General features: G+C 46.9%; 1 protein-coding gene across 1 annotated transcript; it reads right to left on the reverse strand.

The window, feature by feature from the left end:
* Nucleotides 1–471: 471 nt before the first annotated feature.
* LOC118082724 (solute carrier family 22 member 7-like) lies at nt 472–21,388 on the reverse strand. The gene is made up of 10 exons (XM_060273050.1): nt 21,011–21,388; nt 20,001–20,104; nt 15,764–15,918; nt 9,399–9,567; nt 8,176–8,299; nt 6,696–6,802; nt 5,366–5,580; nt 4,563–4,671; nt 2,635–2,841; nt 472–816 (listed from the first exon to the last, which is right to left on the reverse strand). The coding sequence occupies exons 1-10, from the start codon at nt 21,386–21,388 to the stop codon at nt 615–617; spliced, it is 1,770 nt and encodes a 589-aa protein (XP_060129033.1). The 3' UTR covers nt 472–614.
* Nucleotides 21,389–23,065: the final 1,677 nt, after the last annotated feature.

Raw genomic sequence — 23,065 nt, forward strand, 5'->3', positions numbered from 1 at the left:
AGAAGCAGCTTAGTCATGCTGACCACATGACCCAGAAAAACTGTCTGTGGACAAACGCCGGCTCCCTTGGCCTGTAAAGCGAGATGAGCGACGCAACCCCAGAGTCGTCTGTGACTGGACTTAACTGTTAGGGATCCTTCACCTTTTTTTAGGCCAAGACTAGCACTTTTAATTGCGATAAATGGAAAGTGAACTTCTTTCAATGTGATTTTTTTTAAAAAAATAGCACTAACACGTAATATTTACATCTATCTGGACCACAAAAAGCAGCTCCCAAACGAGGTAAACCTACAAATCTCATAAGTTATCGCGGAGTCTCAACAACTAAGCAGCAAATGAGGAGGAAGCCTTGGGAGTCAGTGCTTCTAAATTTATTGGGGGTTTTACCCTCTTCCTTTTCACAAACGCACACACAAGCTCCCCTGTCTAGCAGGCACAATATAACCCAAACGCTTTATTTCATTGTGCATGACAGCAAATAGGGTCAGTATATCAGATTCAGCCCTCTCTGAAAACTGAAACAAACTAAAATGCCATACAGTGGCATTTAACTTCACGACAGTGTTATCCTCTTATTGGATTTCAGCTCCAATTAGCAGCCAGTTCCCATTATATCAGACTTTTTCCGAGCATCCAGCAGCGTCTATTCCGTTGGCCAGCAATGTCTTGTTACAGTGTTGTTTCCCGTTGCACTCAGTGCTGGCTTCCTGTTGCTGAGAGAGGGGAGCATCTGTGCCGGTTTGACTCATCAGCCCAAGAGGGATTGCTCCATCCATGCCTTGTCCGTGTACTTGGGTTCCCAATGCCTTTTTGTTTCTGAAGACAAGCGAGAGATAAATAAAGCTCTGCTCTGGTCCCTGAGGTCTGAAGGCACTAAGACAGGGGTCAGCAAACTTTTTCAGCAGGGGGCCGGTCCACTGTCCCTCAGACCTTGTGGGGGGCCGGACTATATTTTGGGGACAAAAATGAATGAATTCCTATGCCCCACAAATAACCCAGAGATGCATTTTAAATAAAAGAACACATTCTACTCATGTAAAAACATGCTGATTCCTGGACCATCCGCGGGCCGGATTTAGAAGGCAATTGGGCCGCATCCGGCCCCCGGGCCTTAGTTCGGGGACCCCTGCACTAAGATCTCACAAATACGCCTCTGTCTTTTTCGCCTCCCGTACAGATTTGTCGTGCTTGCTCACTTACGGCAGAGTGCATATCTGAATATTCGGCATCAAATGCGAATTAGGTTTTCTGATTAGAAAATGCCTTATGGATGTATTAATGACTAGGGGCTGCTACCCCTGCTCGTTCTGCCTGCCAAGCACCTTCCTTCCACCTCCCTTTGCACCTCAATGACTCCATCACCTGCCCCCTCATGTGGCTATCCAGAGGCTATATATCTCCAGATACGACTGTTCGCACCAGGCAAACCTTTCTGGGGAAATATTTTTCACAAAGGAGGCTCTGCAGTCAAGAAGACCCTCTCTCTGGTCACCACCTGTCTTGCCTCGGATGAAGACTCTTGCCTGGCAGAGAGACTCTCAAAATGACCTCAATACAGGTGGGTAGAAGGAAAAGCATTCTTCAAGATACCAGGTTTGGTTCGGGGGAGGGGGATTTTTTAATGGAGAGCACCAGAATTGCGTTCAGAAATGTACTTGGGCTGCATGAATACCATGCATTTAAAGAACAGGACGTCTGCCCCCCAAAGAATCCTGGGAGCTGTATTCAGGTAGGGAGCCGTGTTGGTCTGACGCAGTCGTGTGTGTGTGTGTGTGTGTGTGTGTGTGTGTGTGTGTGTGTGTATTGTCCAGTTGCACCTTGGAGACCAACTAAGTTTGTTCTTGGTATAAGCCAGGCATCCTCAAACTCGGCCCTCTAGATCTTTTGAGACTACAATTCCCATCATCCATGACCACTGGTCCTGCTAGCTAGGGATCAAATAGGAGTTGTAGGTGTAGGCCAAAAACATCTGGAGGGCCGAGTTTGAGGAAGCCTGCTATAAGCTTTCGTGTGCATGCACACTTCTTCAGATATGGGAGCTGGGATACCGGGAGCTGTAGTTTATCTTGCACAGGGCTCTAATTTACAGGAGCATAAACTACAGTTCCCATGATTCTTTGAGCGAGGAAATGCGCTTTAAATACACGGCGTGTAGATGCAGCCTAGATCTACACCTAGGGTTTCCTCCAGATGGCCTGATCACTGAGCATTCACCCTGATTTGCTTGCACAAAGCTTCCTTGGAGGTTATAGCCCAATCTGTGTTGAGTATTTCTTCTGATTTGTTTGCGGGTTAGGTCAGCGTCAATGAGCTCCCACCCCGACTTGCTTCTACGGTGTTTATATGTCTTCCCATTAATCCTTCTTTCGTCCCACCTTTTGCAGTACATTACTTTCCAAATCGCAAAAAGTCCACTGCTGTTGTTAACTTGCTATGCTAAAATGGCAAAGGACTTTAACCCAGTGTCATGGTGCAAGTCTAAGTACTCGACATGCACCGGAGTCCCTCCCTCAAAATACTGACAGTCTGGAGGAACCGGGGGGGGGGGAGGAAACCAGCTGATATCTGACTGCTTCCCCTTTTGAAGTGGAAAGCTTATTCAGGCGATGTGCCCTGTGTGTCTACGTCACTCACCTGCCATCTTCCACATCTTCGATAGTCTCTGGCAACTGGATGTTGGTTGTCTCTGTTAGCAGAAAGGCCACCGTCCCAGACACCAGTGCCACCACACTGAATATCAAGGGAGGCAGGTATCTCCAGGTGTCATCTAGCAGCATGATCAGAGGAGCTATGGAGCTGGCCAACCGCGCCATGAATGAACAGCAGCCAACACCACTCTGCCTGCAAAGGGAACACAAAGCAATTTCAATTAGAGACAAATCCATCAAACTGTTACACACCATCCCAATCTTCTGAGCAGTGAGAGGTTCCAGTGGTTCTAGGCACTTCCCCAGGGTTTGGTTTCCTTGGAATGAGGGTCAGTGGAGACTGTGGTGCCTTTAGGATATATGGCTTTATTTGCACATGTGTACAACCTGAGTCTAAGATGGAAGGGCGGACAGCATTCACACCCCAACAGATCTTGCTTCTCCTTTAGTCACAGCCTTGGATTCCAGCACAAATCAAGCATGGGTCTGTGTTTCGTTCTTTTGAAGATGATTTGGGAAATGTAGCCTCAGAACCCAACCCCCCAAAGATTTTGCCTTATGTGGAAGGTGGGTGTTTCTAAATTTATCTGGCAGGAAGGAGAGCCTAGAATTAAACATAACATTTTGATAGATATAAAAGGAAAAGGAGGCTTTGCCCTGCCAGATCTGCAATTGTATTATGAGGCAGCTTGTTTGTGTTGGTTAAAAGAATGGATTGTATTGGATAATGGATAATGCATACATTTCAGGCCATGATTTAAAATTTGACTGGCATGCATGTCTTTGGTATGGGAAAGCTAAAATTTATAGGAGTTTTATTAACAGAGTTTGGGAGAAAAATTTGCTGGAAAGAAAAACACCCTTATGGTTATTTCCTGTTGAAGCAATTTCAATTAAGAGGGTTAATATGGATAGACAATGGGTGGCATACAGGGATTTGCTAGACTTTACAGGGAGGGAATCCAGACTGAAACCTATGGAAAACTTAAGGAGCCAAGTTACAGACTGATTACATCATCATCAGGTACATGATATATTCATGTCAGACAAAAAAAGAGGGGATTTTGGACCAAAGCTCACAATTTGAAAAAGAACTATTACAAAAAAAGGATAAACCTTTGTCTAGAATATATAACCTTCTATTAGAATGGGGGAGGGGAGACAAGCTAGTCAACGCTTCAATGACACACTGGGCAATGGATATAGGACACAATATAGATTTAAACCTCTGGGAGAAACTCTGGAAAAGTGATATGATACCTAACTCCGAGCAGGTTGGCTAGGATATATAAAGTACAATCAGATATGCGTTGGAAATGTAATGAAAGGGAGGGGACCTTTTTCATATGTGGTGGACATGTAAAAAGGTAAAAGAATATTGGGGAATGAGTTGAAAAAAATGTTTAAAATTACCTTCCCCCAAAGACCAGAGTCATTTGTATTGGAAATAGCCCAGAGAGAAATTCCTAGGTGTTAGAAAAGCCTATTTATGTATGCAACAACAGTGGCCCGAGTTTCGTTACCCACAAAATGGAAAATGAGCGAGGTCCCAGAAAAAGAAGATTGGCAATGGAATATGTTAGAATATGCAGAACTTGCAGGTTTAACCCATAGAATAAGAGAGCAAGAAGAACATATATTTAAAGAGAAGCAGAAAACATTTATTGAATATGTGGAAAATAACTGTACACAACTGAAAATGCTGGCAGCATTAAGATAAATTCAACAGCGTAATTAATGTTTGAATGGTGTAAAAATGCAACACTGACTTGAATGGTTATAGGATTAGAAATGCAGGAATGGGAGAGATAGAAAATGAACCATGGAAAGGGAAGAAGGGAAGTCACTGGATATCAATGGGTTTTTTTGGGGGGGAAACCACCAGTGGGTCTGATTGGAGCCCAAGCCACTTACCTGACCACCGTTGGGAAAAGTTCAGCTGTGTAGAGGAAGACGGTGGTGAAAGAAGCTTCGGAGAATCCCTTGCCCAAGATGGCCACCGCCGATCGGAGATGCCCTTGCTCTGAGGGAGGAAGAAATTGGAGGCCTGGAGATTTAAGTGCAGACTGGAAATGCAGGTTTGTGCAACACTTTGATGTTCTGGCAACAGATCCACTTTTTTAAAAAAAAAGGGGGGGAAGACTTTTTGGAGTTAGGGAAATGTACTGAAAGGTGTAGGATGAGGATAAATGGATGGGAAGACTAATAATAATAATAATAATAATAATAATAATAATAATAATAATAATGTTTAATTATTTGTACCCTACGCATCTGGCTGGGTTTCCCCAGCCACTCTGGGCGGCTCCCAATCGAATATTAAAAACACGATACAGCATTAAACATTCAAAACTTCCCCAAACAGGGCTGCCTTCAGACGTCTTCTAAAAGTCAGATAGTTGTTTATTTCCTTGACATCTGATGGGAGGGCGTTCCACAGGGCGGGCGCCACTACCGAAAAGGCCCTCTGCCTGGTTCCCTGTAACCTCACTGAGGGAACTGCCAGAAGGCCCTCTGAGCTGGACCTCAGTGTCAAACCGGGAGGAATACGCACAAAAAGAGTACCACCTCTGCACAATCTTTCTGCAAAGAAATCAAGGGTGGCTCCTCAGCATCTTCTGGAGGAGTCCCGGGAGGCAACTGATGCTGCTGCAGCTCATGTAATGACTAGGAGGGTGCTCAGTGAAGCTGCAGAACTGGCCAGATGATCCTCTCACCTGCAGGGATGGCTGCATTCAGAGCAATCATGCCTCCCGTCCCAATCAGAGTCCATGCCTGGCAATGCCTGCGGCCGATGCGGTCCAAGACAACATACACACTGACTTTGGCAGGAATCTCAATGGCCCCAAAGATAAAATGTGTCACGTACGGATCCAAGCTGAAACCGCTGATGTTTAAACTGATGCCGTAATAGGTGAACGCCACACCAAACCTGCAAGGAAAACAGAGCCGACTTAGGTTCAGCAACTACCGGGAGGAATATCAGGATCAGCCCTTGCAAGCCAAAGTTGATCGGCAGTGGGTGGTCAATCGCGTGATGCCATTACGGCATCACGTGATTGACAGGTGTCCTGCCCACCAGTCCAAATCTTGCTCAGTTTGAGTGTGCAAATGAACTCCCTGCAGGATTCAGCAGGGTCACTCTCCCTCAATGTGTGAGTGCAGAGGCGAGGGAGGGACCCTGCTTTGTACTGGGCTCAGGTACACAGAGTTCCCTTGTGCACCTGTCCATTGCTAAGCAGGATTGCTCTCTCTACACATCAGCTGATGTGTAGAGAGAGCAATCCTGTCTAGTCCTGGGTTATTGCTTTGTGCAATGCCCCCAAACACCAAAACAAATAAGTTGAGTACAGCAGTTCGGAGCCCAATTTCCCCTCATTTATCAGATTTATGCGACTTTACGGGGAGGGGGAGGACTGGAATAATGCTACCTGGGCTACGCAAATTAAATGGAATTGCAAACAGCGGAAAACACACACAACAAACTCCTGTCCAAAACTTGTTAGTTTCCCCAGGCTCACTGCTCAGGTGTGTGTGTGTGTGTGTGTGTGTGTGTGTGTGTGTGTGTGTGTGTGTGTGCAGGGGAAAGACCAGTTCCATTGGGGTTGTAAAGCTCCAGAGAGTCAGGATTGCACACAGCCACCAACAATGTCAACAGTCATTTAGAATTAGCCATTCCCAGTTGAGGTAGCATTACAAGGCGAGATGACATCTGAAGGAACTGTCCTCCATTTGTGGTGGGAGTTTCATAAATCACTGCAAACTAGCATTTGAAAAATATAGGATGACAACGGAGAAAGCACAGCAATACGATGGTTTGCATTCCTCCTTTGATGTAAAAAAATTGCACACTCGCCCAAGGAAGACAATAAACATCTAATATGACTTTAAAAAAAATAATCCAACATAGGAAAGCCTGTCTAAAGAAAATGTTGTTCTGCATCCTAATTCCCACCACAATTAAATGCAACGCCTTCCAGGAAAGAAAACGGATTCCATCTCTTTCAAAGTCGGGAAATAAGCACAGTCATCAGTTTATGTTCATACCATACGACCACAGAACACAAGGTGGTCTTCCTCAGCTTGGGGGTCTTCACCAGGTGCCAGTAGAAATAGGTCTTCGACTCCTCTATGGTCAGTGTCCTCCGCAGGACCTACATTCACCGCAAAGGAAGAGAGAAAATGCCCCTCAGTGCTGTTTTGCAAAGGCTAGATCCTGTAATGACATCAGAGAGGAACTCATTCTCCTAGGATGGATGCAGGGGGTTGGGCTAGACCAGGGGTCAGCAACCTTTTTCAGCTGTGGGCCGGTCCACCGTCCCTCAAACCATGCGGTGGGCCGGACTATATTTTGAGGGGGGGGGGAAATGAACGAATTCCTATGCCCAACAAATAACCCAGAGATGCATTTTAAATAAAAGCACACATTCTACTCATGTAGAAACACTAGGCAGGCCATACAAATAACGCAGATGCATTTTAAAGAAAAGGACACATTCTACTCATGTAAAAACATGCTGATCCCCAGACCGTCCATGGGCCTGATTGAAAAGGCGATTGGGCTGCATCCGGCCCACTGGCCTGAGGTTGCCTACTACCCCTGGGCTAGACCCTTTGGCTCCCCTCCAACTCTACAATTCTATGATTCTATGATTATGTAGCCAAGATGGTACCATCTGTGCACATGAGGGAGATTGTCAGCATGCTTCAAAGACACCCCCCCAAAAGCCTACAGAAGTATGAAAATAAATTTTGAGGGAGGGAGGGAGGGAGGGAGGGAGGGAGGGGGGGAGGGAGGGATCCCAAACTGAGCTATCTTACAGAGTTTTGAGCATTTGACAGGTACAGAAGGCTGGCTGTGGGAGCTTGGGAAGACTCCTTACACTATTGGTCCACCTCGGTGATGGAAGGGTCAAATTGTTGTTGGTTGAACTTGTTTATATGATTTTGTAATTTGATGTATCGCTTTTTGCTGTTTGTTTTTATGACTTGGTTATCAGCTCTAGGACCGGAAACACTCAATGAAGAGTGGGCTACAATACTGTATTTTTCCGTCTATAAGATGCCCCCATGCATAAGATGCCCCCTATTTTGGGGGACTCAGATTTAAGAATATGGGGGGAGGTGGCCCAGAGTATAAGATGCCCCCTAATTTTTTGACATTATTTTTAGAGGGAAAACCTAGTCTTATACACAGGAAAATACGATATATAAAAATTGATTAGTATGGCCTACACAAGCAGGCTTCAGCTCTCCAGGGTCTCAGCCCGACCTGGAGATGTCTGGGATTGAACCTGGAGCCTTGTTGCATGGTAAGCAAGTGCTCTACCACTGAGCCCACCTGTTGGAAGGCAAACATGGAAGACAGGAAAAGAGAGATAATGAAGTACTAGATTGGCTGGCTTTTTGGAACCATGAGCAGGAAACACTCCACACCACATCATTTTGTTGCGGGTCTCACGCGTCGTGGTTGTTTTCTAGAGGTCCATCACAGCACCTGAGGTGCTGCAAGACCCCTCGCACTCACATCTGGAGTTATCTTGGAGTCGAACTCTTTCTTGCCATTGACTTTGGCACATCTGGAAAGATAGCCGTGCGCTGCCTCCACCTCCTTCTTTGTCAAGAGCCACCGGGCAGATTCTGGGAGCCACCTGGCAAGGGACAGATAAGGCGTTTTGGAGATCAAGCAGGGTTGGTGCATCTGGGATTGCTGCAGATGAGGAAAACATCATCTCTTTGCACACACTCCTGCCCCTGGGAGCTCCTGCGGGCAGTCAAGGCAAGATACGGTGAGTGGCATCGACACTTTGGTTCTCAAAGGTACTGGGAAGAAGAGGTAAAGAATACAAGAAAGAGGAACCGTGGGAAGTTGGAGAAAGGGCGTAGCTGACAAAATATGGTTGGGTGTGCAGGAAACCTTTCAAAGTCCTTGGTGAATATTACGGTTTGGAGGATGAAGTGTAGGTGGCATAGCTGCCAAGTCTCCCGTTTCCCCCGGGAAAACCCCTTTTTTACTTACCTTTTCCCAGTGGTCCCCCGTATCACTTCGTCTCCCGTTTTTCTCCGTTATTTTCTCCTGCCGGCGGCCATTTTTTTCTTTCCGATTTGCCCTTCTATGGGCACCAAAAATGGCTGCCGCCAGCTTCAAAAGCCGCATCTACACATGTCCGGAAGTGCATAGACGTCACTTCCGGTGTTGGCGGCGGCCATTTTGGTGCCCATAGATGGGCGGAGCGACACCAGAAGTTGCGTCGGAGCACTTCCTGACATGCGCACAAGCGATTTTCGAAGCTGGCAACGGCCATTTTGGGTGCCCATAGAAGGGCAAAGCGACACCGGAAGTTACATCGACGCAACTTCCGGTGTCAAATAGCTGCCGGTCCCGTATTCTGCAGTCCGGAACTTGGAAGGTAAGGTAGGTGGGTTCCCACGAGGCAAGATGCAGTGATAACAGCAAGAACCTTCATTGAACTACAAAACTGAGAAACAGGGGCAAAGCAACTGCTTATATACATTCCTGAACGCCTGGACCACTCCCATTCCCTACGTGATTGGCTGCCTAAACTTCCAAGCTGCGAATCACAACTAAGAGTTCAAGGGCCAATGGCAGAGGCCCAAATCCTGAATGTTCTGTGATTGGACATCATGTATCGAATCAGAACGCAGGAGCCCCGAATCCTTAGTCCAGACTCAAGCTCAGGCAAACACAGACCGCTGAATACATAACAGAGGAGTTCCACAGTCACTCACCACCAAATGATGATGCTGAGGAGGCAGGGAGAGGTGACAGCCAACAGGAGCCAACGCCACGTCCGAATCAGGTAGGCCACGAGTGCCAAAAGCATGTACCCAAGAGACCAGGAAATGCCGCTGATGGTGCCGCAGAAGGTGCGGTGCTTGATGTCAGTCCATTCTACAGCTGGAAGTTAATATACAGCAGCAGCTCTCAACGTTTGGACTCAGTTCACCTTCAACACAACACAATCACAGTCAACCCCATAAATCAGGCATCCCCAAACTGCGGCCCTCCAGATGTTTTGGCCTACAACTCCCATGGTCCCTAGCTAACAGGACCAGTGGTCGGGGAAGATGGGAATTGTAGTCCAAAACATCTGGAGGGCCAAAGTTTGGGGGTGCCTGCCATCAATCCACAACTCTAGCTGCAATGACTCAGCAGCCCAAACTGCACTCCCAGACTTTTAGAGGACATCTGAAGGCAGCCCTGTTTAGGGAAGCTTTTAATCTTTAAGAAATCAGTGTATTTTAATATTTCTGTTGGAAGCCGCCCAGAGTGGCTGGGGAAACCCAGCCAGATGGGCGGGGTATAGATAAATTATTATTATTATTATTATTATTATTATTATTATTATTATCCCTGCTCAACGTTAGGGTGGGGCAAGAAGAGGGGCAAAGCCACCCTACTCCCCCCCCTATGATCAAAGACCTTTCCATATCCCAAATCTGTGGAGGGATAATCCCTTTTTGCCACCCAGGGGATGCTATCCTGGTCAGATGCAACAGATTGCAGAGGGTGAGGACAGAAGTTTGCTGCAGTTAGTAATCTTCGCAAAAGGAAGACAGCCATAAAGCAACTCTTCTAAGAGTGGTTTGACCATTGACCCCTCTCCCGAGGGAACTCTAGCCCTGTGAGGGGAACAGGGCTTCCCTAGCAACTCTCAGAAAAAGCAGCATTTCCCAGGATTCCGTAGGAGAAGCCACGGCTGTTTCAAGTGCTGTGGTACTTGCTTTAAATGTAAGGTTTAGATGGGGCCAGAGAGAAAGAGGGTGCCCACGATCGCTATTCCCACCTGAAGCGCCAGCATGCGGAGGCACCTGTTGTGTATTGAGTCAAAGGATTTTATATCTGTATTATTATTGTCTGTATTTGCATTAGGATAAAGTTACTGCCTTTTGGTTCCAGAGGGTACAGCTACTATTGGTTCATTTAAGCTGCTGTATTTGGATCCTCTGTCTTATTGGTTCCCTCCAAAAGGCAGCACTGTGATTGCTTGATATTATTCCCTCCAAAATGTATCCCTTCCTAGCTAGTCCCCTGTCCCTATAAATGTAGCCTTCCTGCCCTCACAGTCAGTCTTGTTCACTTTAATAAAGAGCTGTTACTAGAGAACTGCCTCCAGCATATTATGTCAAGAGAGCTGAAATCACAAACCCCACGTCACAACAACTGGCGACGAAGGTGGGATCCGGAATGCTGAGGAGCGGTTAAACACAACCCTGCCTCAGAGTCCGGATTGCAGCTGAGAACAAGACTCACTGGCCAGCTGAGAAGACGACCCTGCCCGCTAGGACAATGGAGAGTCCAAGGGTATTGGAGCCCTTCCAGCCATCAGAGCCCCATACCTGGGAAGACTACGTCGAACGCTTCGAGTTCTTTGCAGTGGCTCAAGGGATCACCGATGCCAGCAAAAGAAGGGCTACATTCCTGAGCTACTGTGGGCCCGAGACCTTCAAGCTGGCCAAGGCATTACTTGCTCCAGCGAAGCTGAGTGAGACATCTCTCAAAGATATTCTTGCCTGCCTAACGAGCCACTTGGCGCCTACTGAGACCAAGATGGCCCGGCGGATGGAGTTCCATAAGAGGCAGCAGCGTGCTGGGGAGTCTGTATCCACATTTCTGGCTGAACTCCGGAAGCTCGCTCAGCACTGCGGCTTCCAAAATCTGGAAGAGACTCTCCTGGATCGGTTTATTGGTGGTCTGAGCAGCAAGAAAGCCAGAAGACGCATCGTGGCTAAAGAAGAGGTTACCCTTGCTTCAGCCTTGAAGGAGGCCACCGCCACGGAGAATTATGAAAGAGAGGAGCTTGATGCCAGTCGCAAGGCCACTAAGCCACAGATAGAAGTTGCGCATGCCATGGACGAGCTAGAGGCTACTCCGAGCCAGAGCCCAGTCCGTGGGGTCGAGTTGGTGCGTCAGGCCTGCACAGCGCACAAAGATCGCCGAGGCAGTTGCCCAGGTTGTGGCGGAAACCATGAGCGGAAGAGTTGTCGTTTCAGGGATGCTATGTGCCGGACGTGCGGAAAGACGGGTCACATCGCCAGGGTCTGTAGATCGGCGGTGTCGGGAGCAACAGGAGCACCTAGACTGGAGCATCGCAGACCGCCCACAGCACCTCGTTTTCTAAAGGACTGCCACTACGTAACAGAGATCAACGGGAGGGCCGTGCAGTTTCCAGCGCAAGGCAAGGCACACGTCAAGGTGAAGATTGAGGGTCAGCAGTGCGACATGGAGGTGGACTCCGGATCTGCATTCACCATCGTGTCGGACCAGACCGCGAAGACATTCTTCCCCAGGGGTAAGTTGCCCCCTCTGGAGCCCTTCCCGGCAACCTTGCAGTCGTACTCAGCAGGCCGCATCCATGTTATGGGAATGTGTGCCGTGAGAGTACAGTTCCGGGACAAACAGGCTGTACTCAAACTGGTGATTGCGAAGGGCAGTCGCCCCAGTCTCCTGGGCACTGACTGGTTCCCTGCCCTGGGACTGAGTATCTCAGGGCTAAATTCAATCCAAACCTGCCCTGAGATGAGCGAGGCATTATGCAAGGAATTTGCTGGTCTCTTTAATGGAAAACTGGGTTGTTATAAAGGGCCCCCAGTTGACTTCGAGTTGGATCCCGGGGTGGCCCCAATCCGACTCAAACCAAGGCGAGTGCCATTTGCACTGCAACCCAAGATCGAGGCAGAGCTGGATAAATTGGTCAAGCAGGGAGTTCTCTCACCCGTGGACTCTGCTAAGTGGGAGACTCCAATCGTCACACCCCTTAAAGCAAATGGGGAAGTCAGGATATGTGCAGATTACAAATGTACTATCAATAAGGCACTCAGGGGAAACTCATACCCCATTCCAGTCATATCACATCTGTTGGCTAAACTGGCTGGGGGCAAGGTGTTCGCCAAAATTGACCTGGCACAAGCTTACCAACAGCTGCCAGTAACCCCACAATCAGCGGAAGCACAGACTATTGTCACACATAAAGGGGCGTTCAGAGTTAACAGATTACAGTTCGGAGTTTGTGTGGCCCCAGGGATTTTTCAAGGGCTCATGGAACGCCTGTTAAGAGGTCTGCCGGGGGTCTTGCCATTTTTTGATGACGTTTTGATTGCTGGAAAAGACCCACAGGAACTGGTTGTGCGTGTCCGTGCAGTGTTGCTCAAGTTCAAGGAGGTGGGGTTGCAACTGAAAAAACAAAAATGCAGTTTTGGGGTGCCAACTGTGGATTTCTTGGGGTTTAAAATTGATGCATCAGGCATCCACCCCACAGATGCTAAGATTAAGGCCATCATTGAGGCACCACGACCACAGAACAAGACGGAGTTGCAGTCATTCCTGGGACTTATTAACTTTTATCATTCGTTCTTACCCCAGAAAGCTTCGGTAGCTGAACCATTACATAGACTTTTGCAGAAAAAAAATGTGTGGCGATGGGGGCGGGGGCAGCAGAAGGCTTTTGACTCCTTGCGAGAAATGCTGAGTAGCAGGAGCGTCCTTGCTCATTATGATGAGTCGAAACCGCTGGTCCTGGCATGTGATGCCTCTCAATACGGCCTGGGGGCTGTGCTGAGTCATAGGGAACCGGATGGGTCGGAAAAGCCCATCTCTTTCTATTCCCGTACGTTGTCACCCACGGAGCGCAACTATGCTCAAATTGATAAAGAGGCACTAGCAATTGTGTCAGGAATCAAAAGGTTCTATGATTATTTGTACGGTCGCCATTTCTCCATTGAAACGGACCACAAACCACTGTTAGGGTTGTTCAACCCAAACAAACAAACGCCACAAATTCTCTCCCCCAGAATGTTGCGTTGGTCAATATTCCTGAATGGGTTCCAGTACACCTTGACCCATGTGCCGGGGAAACAGTTGTGCCACGCTGATGCGCTGAGTCGATTGCCCCTTCCTGGCGGGAGCAATGAGGATCCTGCTCCAGCGGAGCACATTATGATGCTAGAAACACTTCCGGGGGCTTCTGTAACAGCTACTGATATAGCTGAGAAAACGAGGAAAGATGCTGTTCTCTCCCGTGTGCTCACTTGGGTGGGGAGGGGGTGGCCAGGTGGTCCGTATGAAGAAAAATTCAGGCCTTATGCGACAAGGCAGCACGAATTGTCCATGCATAAGGGTTGTCTCCTATGGGGAGATAGGGTGATCATCCCAGCACCACTGAGAAACAGGGTTCTTGAGACGCTTCACATGGGACACCCGGGAATGGTCAGGATGAAGTCGCTAGCCCGATGTTATGTGTGGTGGCCTGGAATGGACCAGAACATAGAACAATGGGTACGAACATGCAAGGCATGCCAAGAGGTGCGGCCAGAAGTGGCCAGAGCACCAGTCCACTGGTGGGAGCAGTCCAGGACTCCCTGGAGCCGGCTGCACATAGATTTTGCTGGGCCATTCCAAGGGAAGGTCTTTTTGGTTATCGTTGATGCATATTCCAAATGGTTAGAAGTTGCGATGGTCCCTAGCATGGCATCAGCTGCTGTAATCAAGGTGTTGAGGCAGCTGTTTGCAACCCACGGGTTACCTGAGACCATTGTATCAGATAATGGGACAGCTTTTGTATCCCAAGAATTCAGGGCATTCTTGGCTGATAACTTCATAAGAGGGGTCACATCCGCGCCCTTTCACCCATCCTCCAATGGGCAGGCTGAGCGCATGGTAAGAACAGCCAAAGAATCTATTGCGCGCTTAATGGAGGGTAACTGGTCGGCTCGCATTGCACGAATGTTATTTTTGCAGCATGCGACGCCGTGTACTGCGACGGGCAAGTCGCCAGCCGAGCTGCTCTTAGGTAGAAGACTGGTAACGGTGCTGGATTATGTCCACCCAGATAAAATGCCAAACCGTAATTCAAGAGCAACCCCCCAGGCTGAGACTGACACAACAAGGTATCTCGCCCCTGAAGATTTGGTCTGGGTGAGGAACTATTCACGAGGTCCGCGGTGGGTGGCCGGTGTGATCACCCGGGCTAGTGGACCTGTGTCCTATTATGTGACCTTGGAAAATGGGCAAGTTTGGAAGAGACATATAGATCAGCTGAGGCGCCGGGCACTCAGCAGGGAGGAGTCAGATAATTCATCCCTGGCTAATGACGCACAGCTGCAAGACCAGAGTGAAGATGGCCCAGAGGTGCAGTCACCAGGGGCTTCAGCAAATGAACCAGGGTCTGCTAGTCCTCAGGATGACGAGGTACAGGTAGGGGACCCTGAGATGTCTGGGACTCCATCTGTTCCTGACGAAACCCCTATAGCAGCCCCTCCACCACAGGTAACACCCAATCCAGAACCTGCAACACCTGTTGTCAGGAGATCAAGTAGAAGTTGTAGGACCCCACAGTACCTGAGGGATTACGTCTGCTGTGCTCACTAGGGGGGGAGGGGTGTTGTGTATTGAGTCAAAGGATTTTATATCTGTATTATTATTGTCTGTATTTGCATTAGGATAAAGTTACTGCCTTTTGGTTCCAGAGGGTACAGCTACTATTGGTTCATTTAAGCTGCTGTATTTGGATCCTCTGTCTTATTGGTTCCCTCCAAAAGGCAGCACTGTGATTGCTTGATATTATTCCCTCCAAAATGTATCCCTTCCTAGCTAGTCCCCTGTCCCTATAAATGTAGCCTTCCTGCCCTCACAGTCAGTCTTGTTCACTTTAATAAAGAGCTGTTACTAGAGAACTGCCTCCAGCATATTATGTCAAGAGAGCTGAAATCACAAACCCCACGTCACAACAGCACCTGGCCTGAAATGGAAAGAAATCATAGAATCATAGAGTTGGAAGAGACCACAAGGGCCATCCAGTCCAACCCCCTGCCAAGCAGGAAACACCATCAAAGCATTCTTGACATATGGCTGTCAAGCCTCTGCTTAAAGACCTCCAAAGAAGGAGACTCCACCACACTCCTTGGCAGCAATTTCCACTGTCGAACAGCTCTTACTGTCAGGAAGTTCTTCCTGATGTTTAGGTGGAATCTTCTTTCTTGTAGTTTGAATCCATTGCTCCGTGTCCGCTTCTCTGGAGCAGCAGAAAACAATCTTTCTCCCTCCTCCATATGACATCCTTTCATATCAAATCACCTCTCATCTCAGAACTTCTCACCTAATATCAAGGAGATGATGGACACGCCCGTGAGTCCCATCCCACAGAGCGACCTCGTGATGCTGAACATCAGGTAAGACTCTGAAAACGCAGCCAGGGCCCCAAAGATCATCGTGGAAAGGAAAGAGAGCAGGAGCATCCGCCTCCGGCCAAACCTAGGAAGCCAAAAGAAGAGCAGCAGCGCCCATTTTCGTCCCAGTCAAAATGCCAGAAGAATTGCCTCGCCAGGTAAGGCATCTCTCTCCCACGTCATTCACAGCATCTAAGCTTGCCTTCGCCTCACACAGGGGTTGACAGCCTTCCCAGGCCCATGGATACCTTTGCGTTTCTGGGGAAGTGGCACAGGTGTTTTCCCTTCTCGCTTCCCTCCCCTTCTCCAAATCAGCTCAACCCCCACCCCCACCCAGAAAGACAGGGGGAGAAATGACTAGGGCCATCATTTGCTAGAGGGATTTCTTTATATGTGTTGATAGCATAAGGGGCAAAAGAAGGAAATGTTTCCTTGCTGTCTTTTGAGCATTAATATCTCACCCGCTCCATCCTTCTCAATACAAGCTAACAGTGACTTCTTGTGGATAAATGAGCGCATCGCAAGTCATCCGAAATGGCAATTTCCATATGACAAAGTATTCTTCTCTCTCTCTCTCTCTCTCTCTCTCTCTCTCTCTCTCTCTCTCTCTGTGTGTGTGTGTGTGCGTGTGTGTGGAGAGAGAGAGAGAGAGAGAGAGAGAGAGAGAGAGAGAGAGAGAGAGAGAGAGAGAGAGAGAGACTTCATTAAGATCACTCCAATATATGATTACAGTTGCGAGATTGTTATATACACAAAGATGGAAATATACAGCTCTACCTACTATAAAGAAATGGCTGATAAAACTATTGGAGTTGCAAAGTTAACATGTCCAGTTAGAGAAAAATCAATATTGACATTTATTCAAGACTGGAAACTTCTTATGGATGTTTTGCATGAAAGAGAAAATGAACTTGTAATCTTTGGATTTGAAGATTGAAAAAATACTGGTTTATGGCTGGGTGTTAATGAGTCAATACTATGTTTAGCTGCAGGACAGAGAACCAAATGTCTTTTCATCTTTCTTTATTCTTTATTCTTTATTCTTTTCTCTCTTTTTCCTTTCTTCCTTTATTTCTTTTTTAATTTGTAATTTTTTTAGACTAAGTATTTCAGAATATTATAGAAAGATGGGTATTAATTTTTGTATGTATTTGGACAAGTGTCGAAAGAAAGAAAGAAAGAAAGAGATGGTTTATCTCACAAAGAACCAGGAAGACTTCCCCAGTTTGCCATAGCTGGTAAACTTTGTTAAAAGAGTCATAATAAATAACAAGATGAATGATAAAAAAAAATTATTGAAAGATGATCCAAAAAGAACTCCCATAAGAAAGTCTTTTTGTCTTAAGACAGTCTTTAAAAGAATCTTCCCCCCATTTTTTTAAAAAACAATTCCAGTAGCACCTTAAAGACCAACTAAGTAAAAGCTTTCTAGGTATGAGCTTTCGTGTGTATACACACTTCTTCAGATACTCTGAAGCAGAGGTCACTACAGAAGCCACTAGAGTGACTTAAGAACCAACCCCTCTCCCAGGGACTCTGGAAATTATATCTCTGTGAGGAACCCTCTCGGCACCCTTAACAAACTACATTTCCCAGGATTCTTTGGGGGAAGAGCGGGAACAAGTATTGCTGGAAGACAAATGTGCAATGTCATGCATGCCGCAGCTTTTGTTACCTTTTTTTATGTTGATCCCACTGCTGTTCCTTGACAGAGAGGATTTGAGCTTTTTGAAATACAGTAGTACAAAAAACCTACAAAACCCAGAGATAAAGATGAGGGTGCACAACTCAGGCCTCAATGCCTCCTTTGTACATGGTTACAGGGTCCCTTTACCTTTACCTTTTTACATAAGAAGAATCTTGTCGGAGGCCTATCTTGCCCACCTCCTGTTGCACACAGGGCTCATCCCACAAGCAGGCTGTGAGAACAGGAGTCCTCTCAGATCGTTTCTACACTTTATTCCTCGGTGCAGGATCAAATGATCGTGGCTAGTACCCATTAATGCCACTTCCAATTCTCTGAAGAAATAGGAGATGGTACCGGGGTTTTTTTATCAGCCGAAACTCACTGGAATTCAGTTTCGGCACCTCTCAGGTAGGCGCCAGTGGCATTTATAAGAGAACGAGGGAGGCGTTCATGGTGAGTTCTGGCACTTCAGGAAAAAATAGTGTTATTAATGGCCTCTAGTCGGCTTTAGCTCTTTTATTCAGTGCACGCTGCGCACTGAAGTACAGCAACAATCAATGTGCATTGATTTTTAGCACAGATAAATATATATCCAACATGCATTGATCCTACTGTCTGCCCCCTCCTGTCTCCCTTTAATACGATGTTCAGGACCTAATCAAGAGGTTCTAAGGCTGCATGCAGCACCAGTGAAAGTGTGAATTACTTTTCCAGATTTCCACTCCTGGCCTGACTCCACAGATGATGCTGGAAGATCACAGTCTTCTTTCTTCATGGAACAAGGGCATTATTAATATTCTCATTAATATTTTTTTCAAAATGGCACTTTGCTTCCTCAGAGTCCATCCTCTTTGGTGGAAAGCTGGACCGGAGTCATGCCTGGCCCCAGAAATCTGGAGCCACCATGGGTAGGGACCCACAGAGAGAGCTCAAACTTCAAAAACGAAAGGAGAGGCCTGGCTTAACTCTGTGAGGTGAGACAACCAGGGGAAACCTTTCTTTGGAGGAGGGAACCTGAGTGGTTAGCATGTCTGTAAGGGAAGAAATTGGATTAAGTGAAGGGAATATCAGTTTTGAGTGGGATTGGCATAGGAAATGAATTAGGAGGGGGAAGAAACTGAGTGGGAAATACTGTAGATCTGCAAAGAGACAGTATTTTATTTAGATGTATGGCAGAGGTGTTCAGGGGCTGGTGGAGTTCTGAACAGTACTCAAGGGCGCCATGATGTCTCCCCCACCATACATCCCAGTGCCCACCAAGTTTTCTACTGCAATGCGCTCTCCGTGGGGCTACCTTTGAAGGTGACCCGGAAACTGCAATTAATCCAGAATGCGGCAGCTAGACTAGTGACTGGGAGTGGCCACCAGAACCACATAACACGGGTCCTGAGAGATCTACACTGGCTCCCAGTACGTTTCCAAGCACAATTCAAAGTGTTGGTGCTAACCTTTAAACCCCTAAATGGCCTCGATCCAGTATACCTGAAGGAGTGTCTCCACCCCCATCATTCAGCCCGGACACTGAGATCCAGCACCAAGGGCCTTCTGGCAGTTCCCTCATTGCGAGAAGTGAGGTTACAGGGAACCAGACAGAGGGCCTTCTCAGTAGTGGCACCCACCCTGTGGAACGCCCTCCCAGCAGATGTCAAGGCAATAAGCAGCTATTTTACTTTTAGAAGACAACTGAAGGCGGCCCTGTTTAGGGAAGTTTTTAATGTTTGATGCTGTACTGTTTTTAATATTCGGTTGGAAGCCGCCCAGAGTGGCTGGGGAAACCCAGCTAGAATGGCAGGGTATAAATATATTATTAATTATTATTATTATTATTATTATTATTATTATTATTATTATTATTATTATTATTATTTTCTTCCAATTGAGGTGGGTTTAGGAGGGTAGATAGGAAAGGTTGTCTGTCTCAGGGGGGGGGAGAGCAGTTGTCCAAGGTTGTACAGTTTGAAAATTCATATATGTCCTTGTAATTAAAGATTTATCTACCTAAGACTTGGTAGTGAGACAGGTGAGGCAGAGATGGGAAGAAAGTGGATCAGGGATCTACTGGCATCTCTCTTGAGTATTTGCAGCAGATCAGCAAATATCCTCATTCGTTTAAGAATAGCAACAATGAATAATCTCCACCCCTCCGGGCAAAAACCCCACACATCTAAGTTAGGCTCCAAGTTGAAGAAAGCTTTGAATGAACACCAGAAGTTGATTTTTGTGTGGGAAAGGACTGTAGTCCTTCAGTGCTGGTACTGAAAACAAAATATTGGGTTGAGCATGTGCCCAGAGGCAACATATTCCTCGATTCCAATAATTGTGCAGCTTTTTACCCTAACCCACCCCAACAAACTACCTGGCTGCAGTTGGTGGATTTCAAGATGATAATAATGATAATCATCATCATCATCCACAGTAGATCCCACAAGCCAGAAGTCTGTCTGCCCATGCACTAAAGACCAAAAGTAAACTCTACTCACCTGTCAGACAAGTAGCCAAAAAGTACAGACCCCAAAGTAACACCAATGAAGAAAAAGGTAGCAATTGCCTGGTTCAAGCCTTTCTTCTCACACACCAGGTCCCACTGGAAGGAAGTATCATGGGTTGTAATTAAGGTGACCCAGATTCAAAACAGGAATAGCTGGGCAGAAGAGGGAATTTCAGCTGGAGTAGTTTGCATGAGAAGCCAACCAAGCCCAAAGAGTGCTCTCTAATGGTTCCTCATCAATGTCTTTATAAACAACTTGGATGAAAGAATGGGGGGGGGAATGCTCATCCAATTTGCAAGTGGCACCAAACTGGGAGGGGGCGGCTAATGCTGCAGAGGAAAGAATCGGGGTTCAAGATGACCTTAACAAATTGGAGAACAGGGCCCAAGCTAACAAAATGAATTTCAGTAGGGGCAAGTGTCAGGTTTTACCAGCTGCACAAATATAAAATGGAGGACACTTGGCTGACTTGTAAAGGTAAAGGGACTCCTGACCATTAGGTCCAGTCGTGACTGACTCTGGGGTTGCGCGCTCATCTCGCATTATTGGCCGAGGGAGCCGGCGTATAGCTTCCAGGTCATGTGGCCAGCATGACAAAGCCGCTTCTGGCAAACCAGAGCAGCACATGGAAACGCCGTTTACCTTCCCGCTATAGCAGTTCCTATTTATCTACTTGCATTTTGATGTGCTTTCGAACTGCTAGGTTGGCAGGAGCAGGGACCGAGCAACGGGAGCTCACCCCATCACAGGGATTCGAACCGCCGACCTTCTGATCAGCAAGCCCTAGGCTCAGTGGTTTAACCCACAGCGCCACCTGGGTCCCTTGGCTGACTTGTAGTACATGTGAAAAGGGGGTCTTAGTAAACCGCAAGCTTAACATGAGGAAACAGTGTGATGCAGCAGCAAAAAAAAGCTAATGCTATTCCAGGCTACATCACAGGGGCCCGTCCTCTTTTTCACCTGGATCCTTTCATTGCAATAGAAGTACATTGAAAGCTTACCTCAGTGGCCGTGGTTGATGCATATTGTGAATAATCGTAGACCCAGCCATGCTGGCAGCTCAGGATCAATGAGGCGTTGTCCAGCTCCCAGGAAGAATTTGCCAGCAACTGAAACTGTGGCCTAGAAAACATCTTGCAGGGGCTAAATGTCCCGTCGGGCTCTCTTGGGAGGCCAACGGAGAAGGCCTCATCCTGGCTGAGATTGGAAGTGCCAGCAAAGGCTGGAAGCACACAGTGGTGAGGTGGAGAGGCAGAGATGAAATTGTGGAGCAGGAAGTGCATGGGGATCATCAGTCTGGGAATGCAAAGCATCAAGAAGACCAGGATCTGGTATCTCCCAAAGCCATTCACCTCCCGGAGGACATCCTCAAATATCATCGTGCTAGGGAGGGAGGTTTGGTTCAGAGCAAACGCTTGTGCACTGTACAAGCAGACCGAGCGACTGGGGAGAAGCTTCGGCCATTTAGCAATTAAGTACCTTAGCGAAGCAAGTTTAACATGGCAGTTTCACGGAAAAACAAATGACCTTATAAGACCGAACCCCCATCAAGTCATGTGGTTCAGGAGAGGCAATCCCTTAATGGCGAGCTCACAAGAGCGGTATTGTATTCTTTTCAGCTGCTTGGAAAGGCTGGGAGATCAACCAGACACAATTGGACACGCGGAGGAAAAAATGGAGCCCAAGGCAGACAGAAACGAGGAATCTGACCTCTTGAACTGATGAGCAGCTCTTGAAATAACTGGATCCAGCCTATATTTCCTAGTTGTAGAGCTAATGTAGTAGCAGTAAGAACTATTATAAGCGCTTATGCACCAACACTGGATGCCGATGAAGACATTAAAGGAAAAATTCACTCTCAGCTGGATACCGTCCTATCAGAAACAAAAGAGGTTTAAAGACTGTCTCTCAAGGCAAATCTATATTTTAAAAAAGTAGTATAAACACCAACAATTGGGAAACACTTGCCTGAGAGCACTCCAATTGGAGAACAGCCATTACCAAAGGTGCCATGGGCTTTGAAGACACTCAAACTCAGGATGCAAGAGAGAAATGTGCTAAGAGGAAGGCACGCTTGGCAAATCCACACTGTGATCAACTCCTGCCCAGAAACCAATGTCCCCACTGTGGAAGGTCGTGTGGATCCAGAATTGGCCTCCACAGTCACTTACGGACTCATTGTTAAAACCGTGTTTATGGAAGACAATCTTACTCGGCTACGAGTGATCGCCGAAGAAGCAGCAGTAAGAGAGCAAAAGTGTTCAGATGGTGTGGCCATGGGCAGCTATTGTTGTTGTTGTTGTTAGTTCATAAGCTATGCTAATTATTTTATTCAGAACGCTTAGAGATTTTTCTGATTAAGCAGTCTATATGTGTGTGTTTTTCCTAATTAAATAAAAGCCAGCCTTCTCACAGAAGCAAACATTGTTAATGTGAAAGAAGGAACTGCAACAAAATGTTGCTGCATAATGACCTGTTTCTTTTCCACTACCAGAGTTCCAGCCACTCCATCATATCCCTTCAGTTTTCCTCTTCACCTCCCAACAGTCAGTCAGCACCCCATGTTCTCACTGGTATTTTCACCCACTTTTTAAAATAAAAAACCCCGATGTGCATACCTCAGAGTCTGCCAGGTTTTCTCGCTTGTGCCCCAGTGGGTTTTGCTATGTAAGGACAAGTATAGGGAGTTTGGAGTTGGCATTAGTATATACTAGAACAGATGAAGCATAATTAGGAAAAAGCAGGGAATGAACTCTAGTCTCTTCCAATAGAGAGACCCTTCTGCATCTCATCACCCAGAATTCATTCATGCTTGCCACCGGGGACCAGGAGAGTGGCTGTTTGCAAACCTTTTATCATCATTCACAACTCATTTCTTGTACCCCAGCCACTCTGGGCAGCTTCCAACGAAATATAAAAGGAGCACAACAAAATCTCAATCATTAAAAGCTTCCCGAAACAGGGCTGCCGTATTTAGGTGTCTACCTTATTTAAAGCATTCTTTTCTTTAGAATCTGGTGGCTGTATTGGAAACATGTTATAAATCAGTCTGGAGA

Source organism: Zootoca vivipara, chromosome 3 (genome assembly GCF_963506605.1).
Source record: "Zootoca vivipara chromosome 3, rZooViv1.1, whole genome shotgun sequence".
NCBI lineage: Eukaryota > Metazoa > Chordata > Lepidosauria > Squamata > Lacertidae > Zootoca > Zootoca vivipara.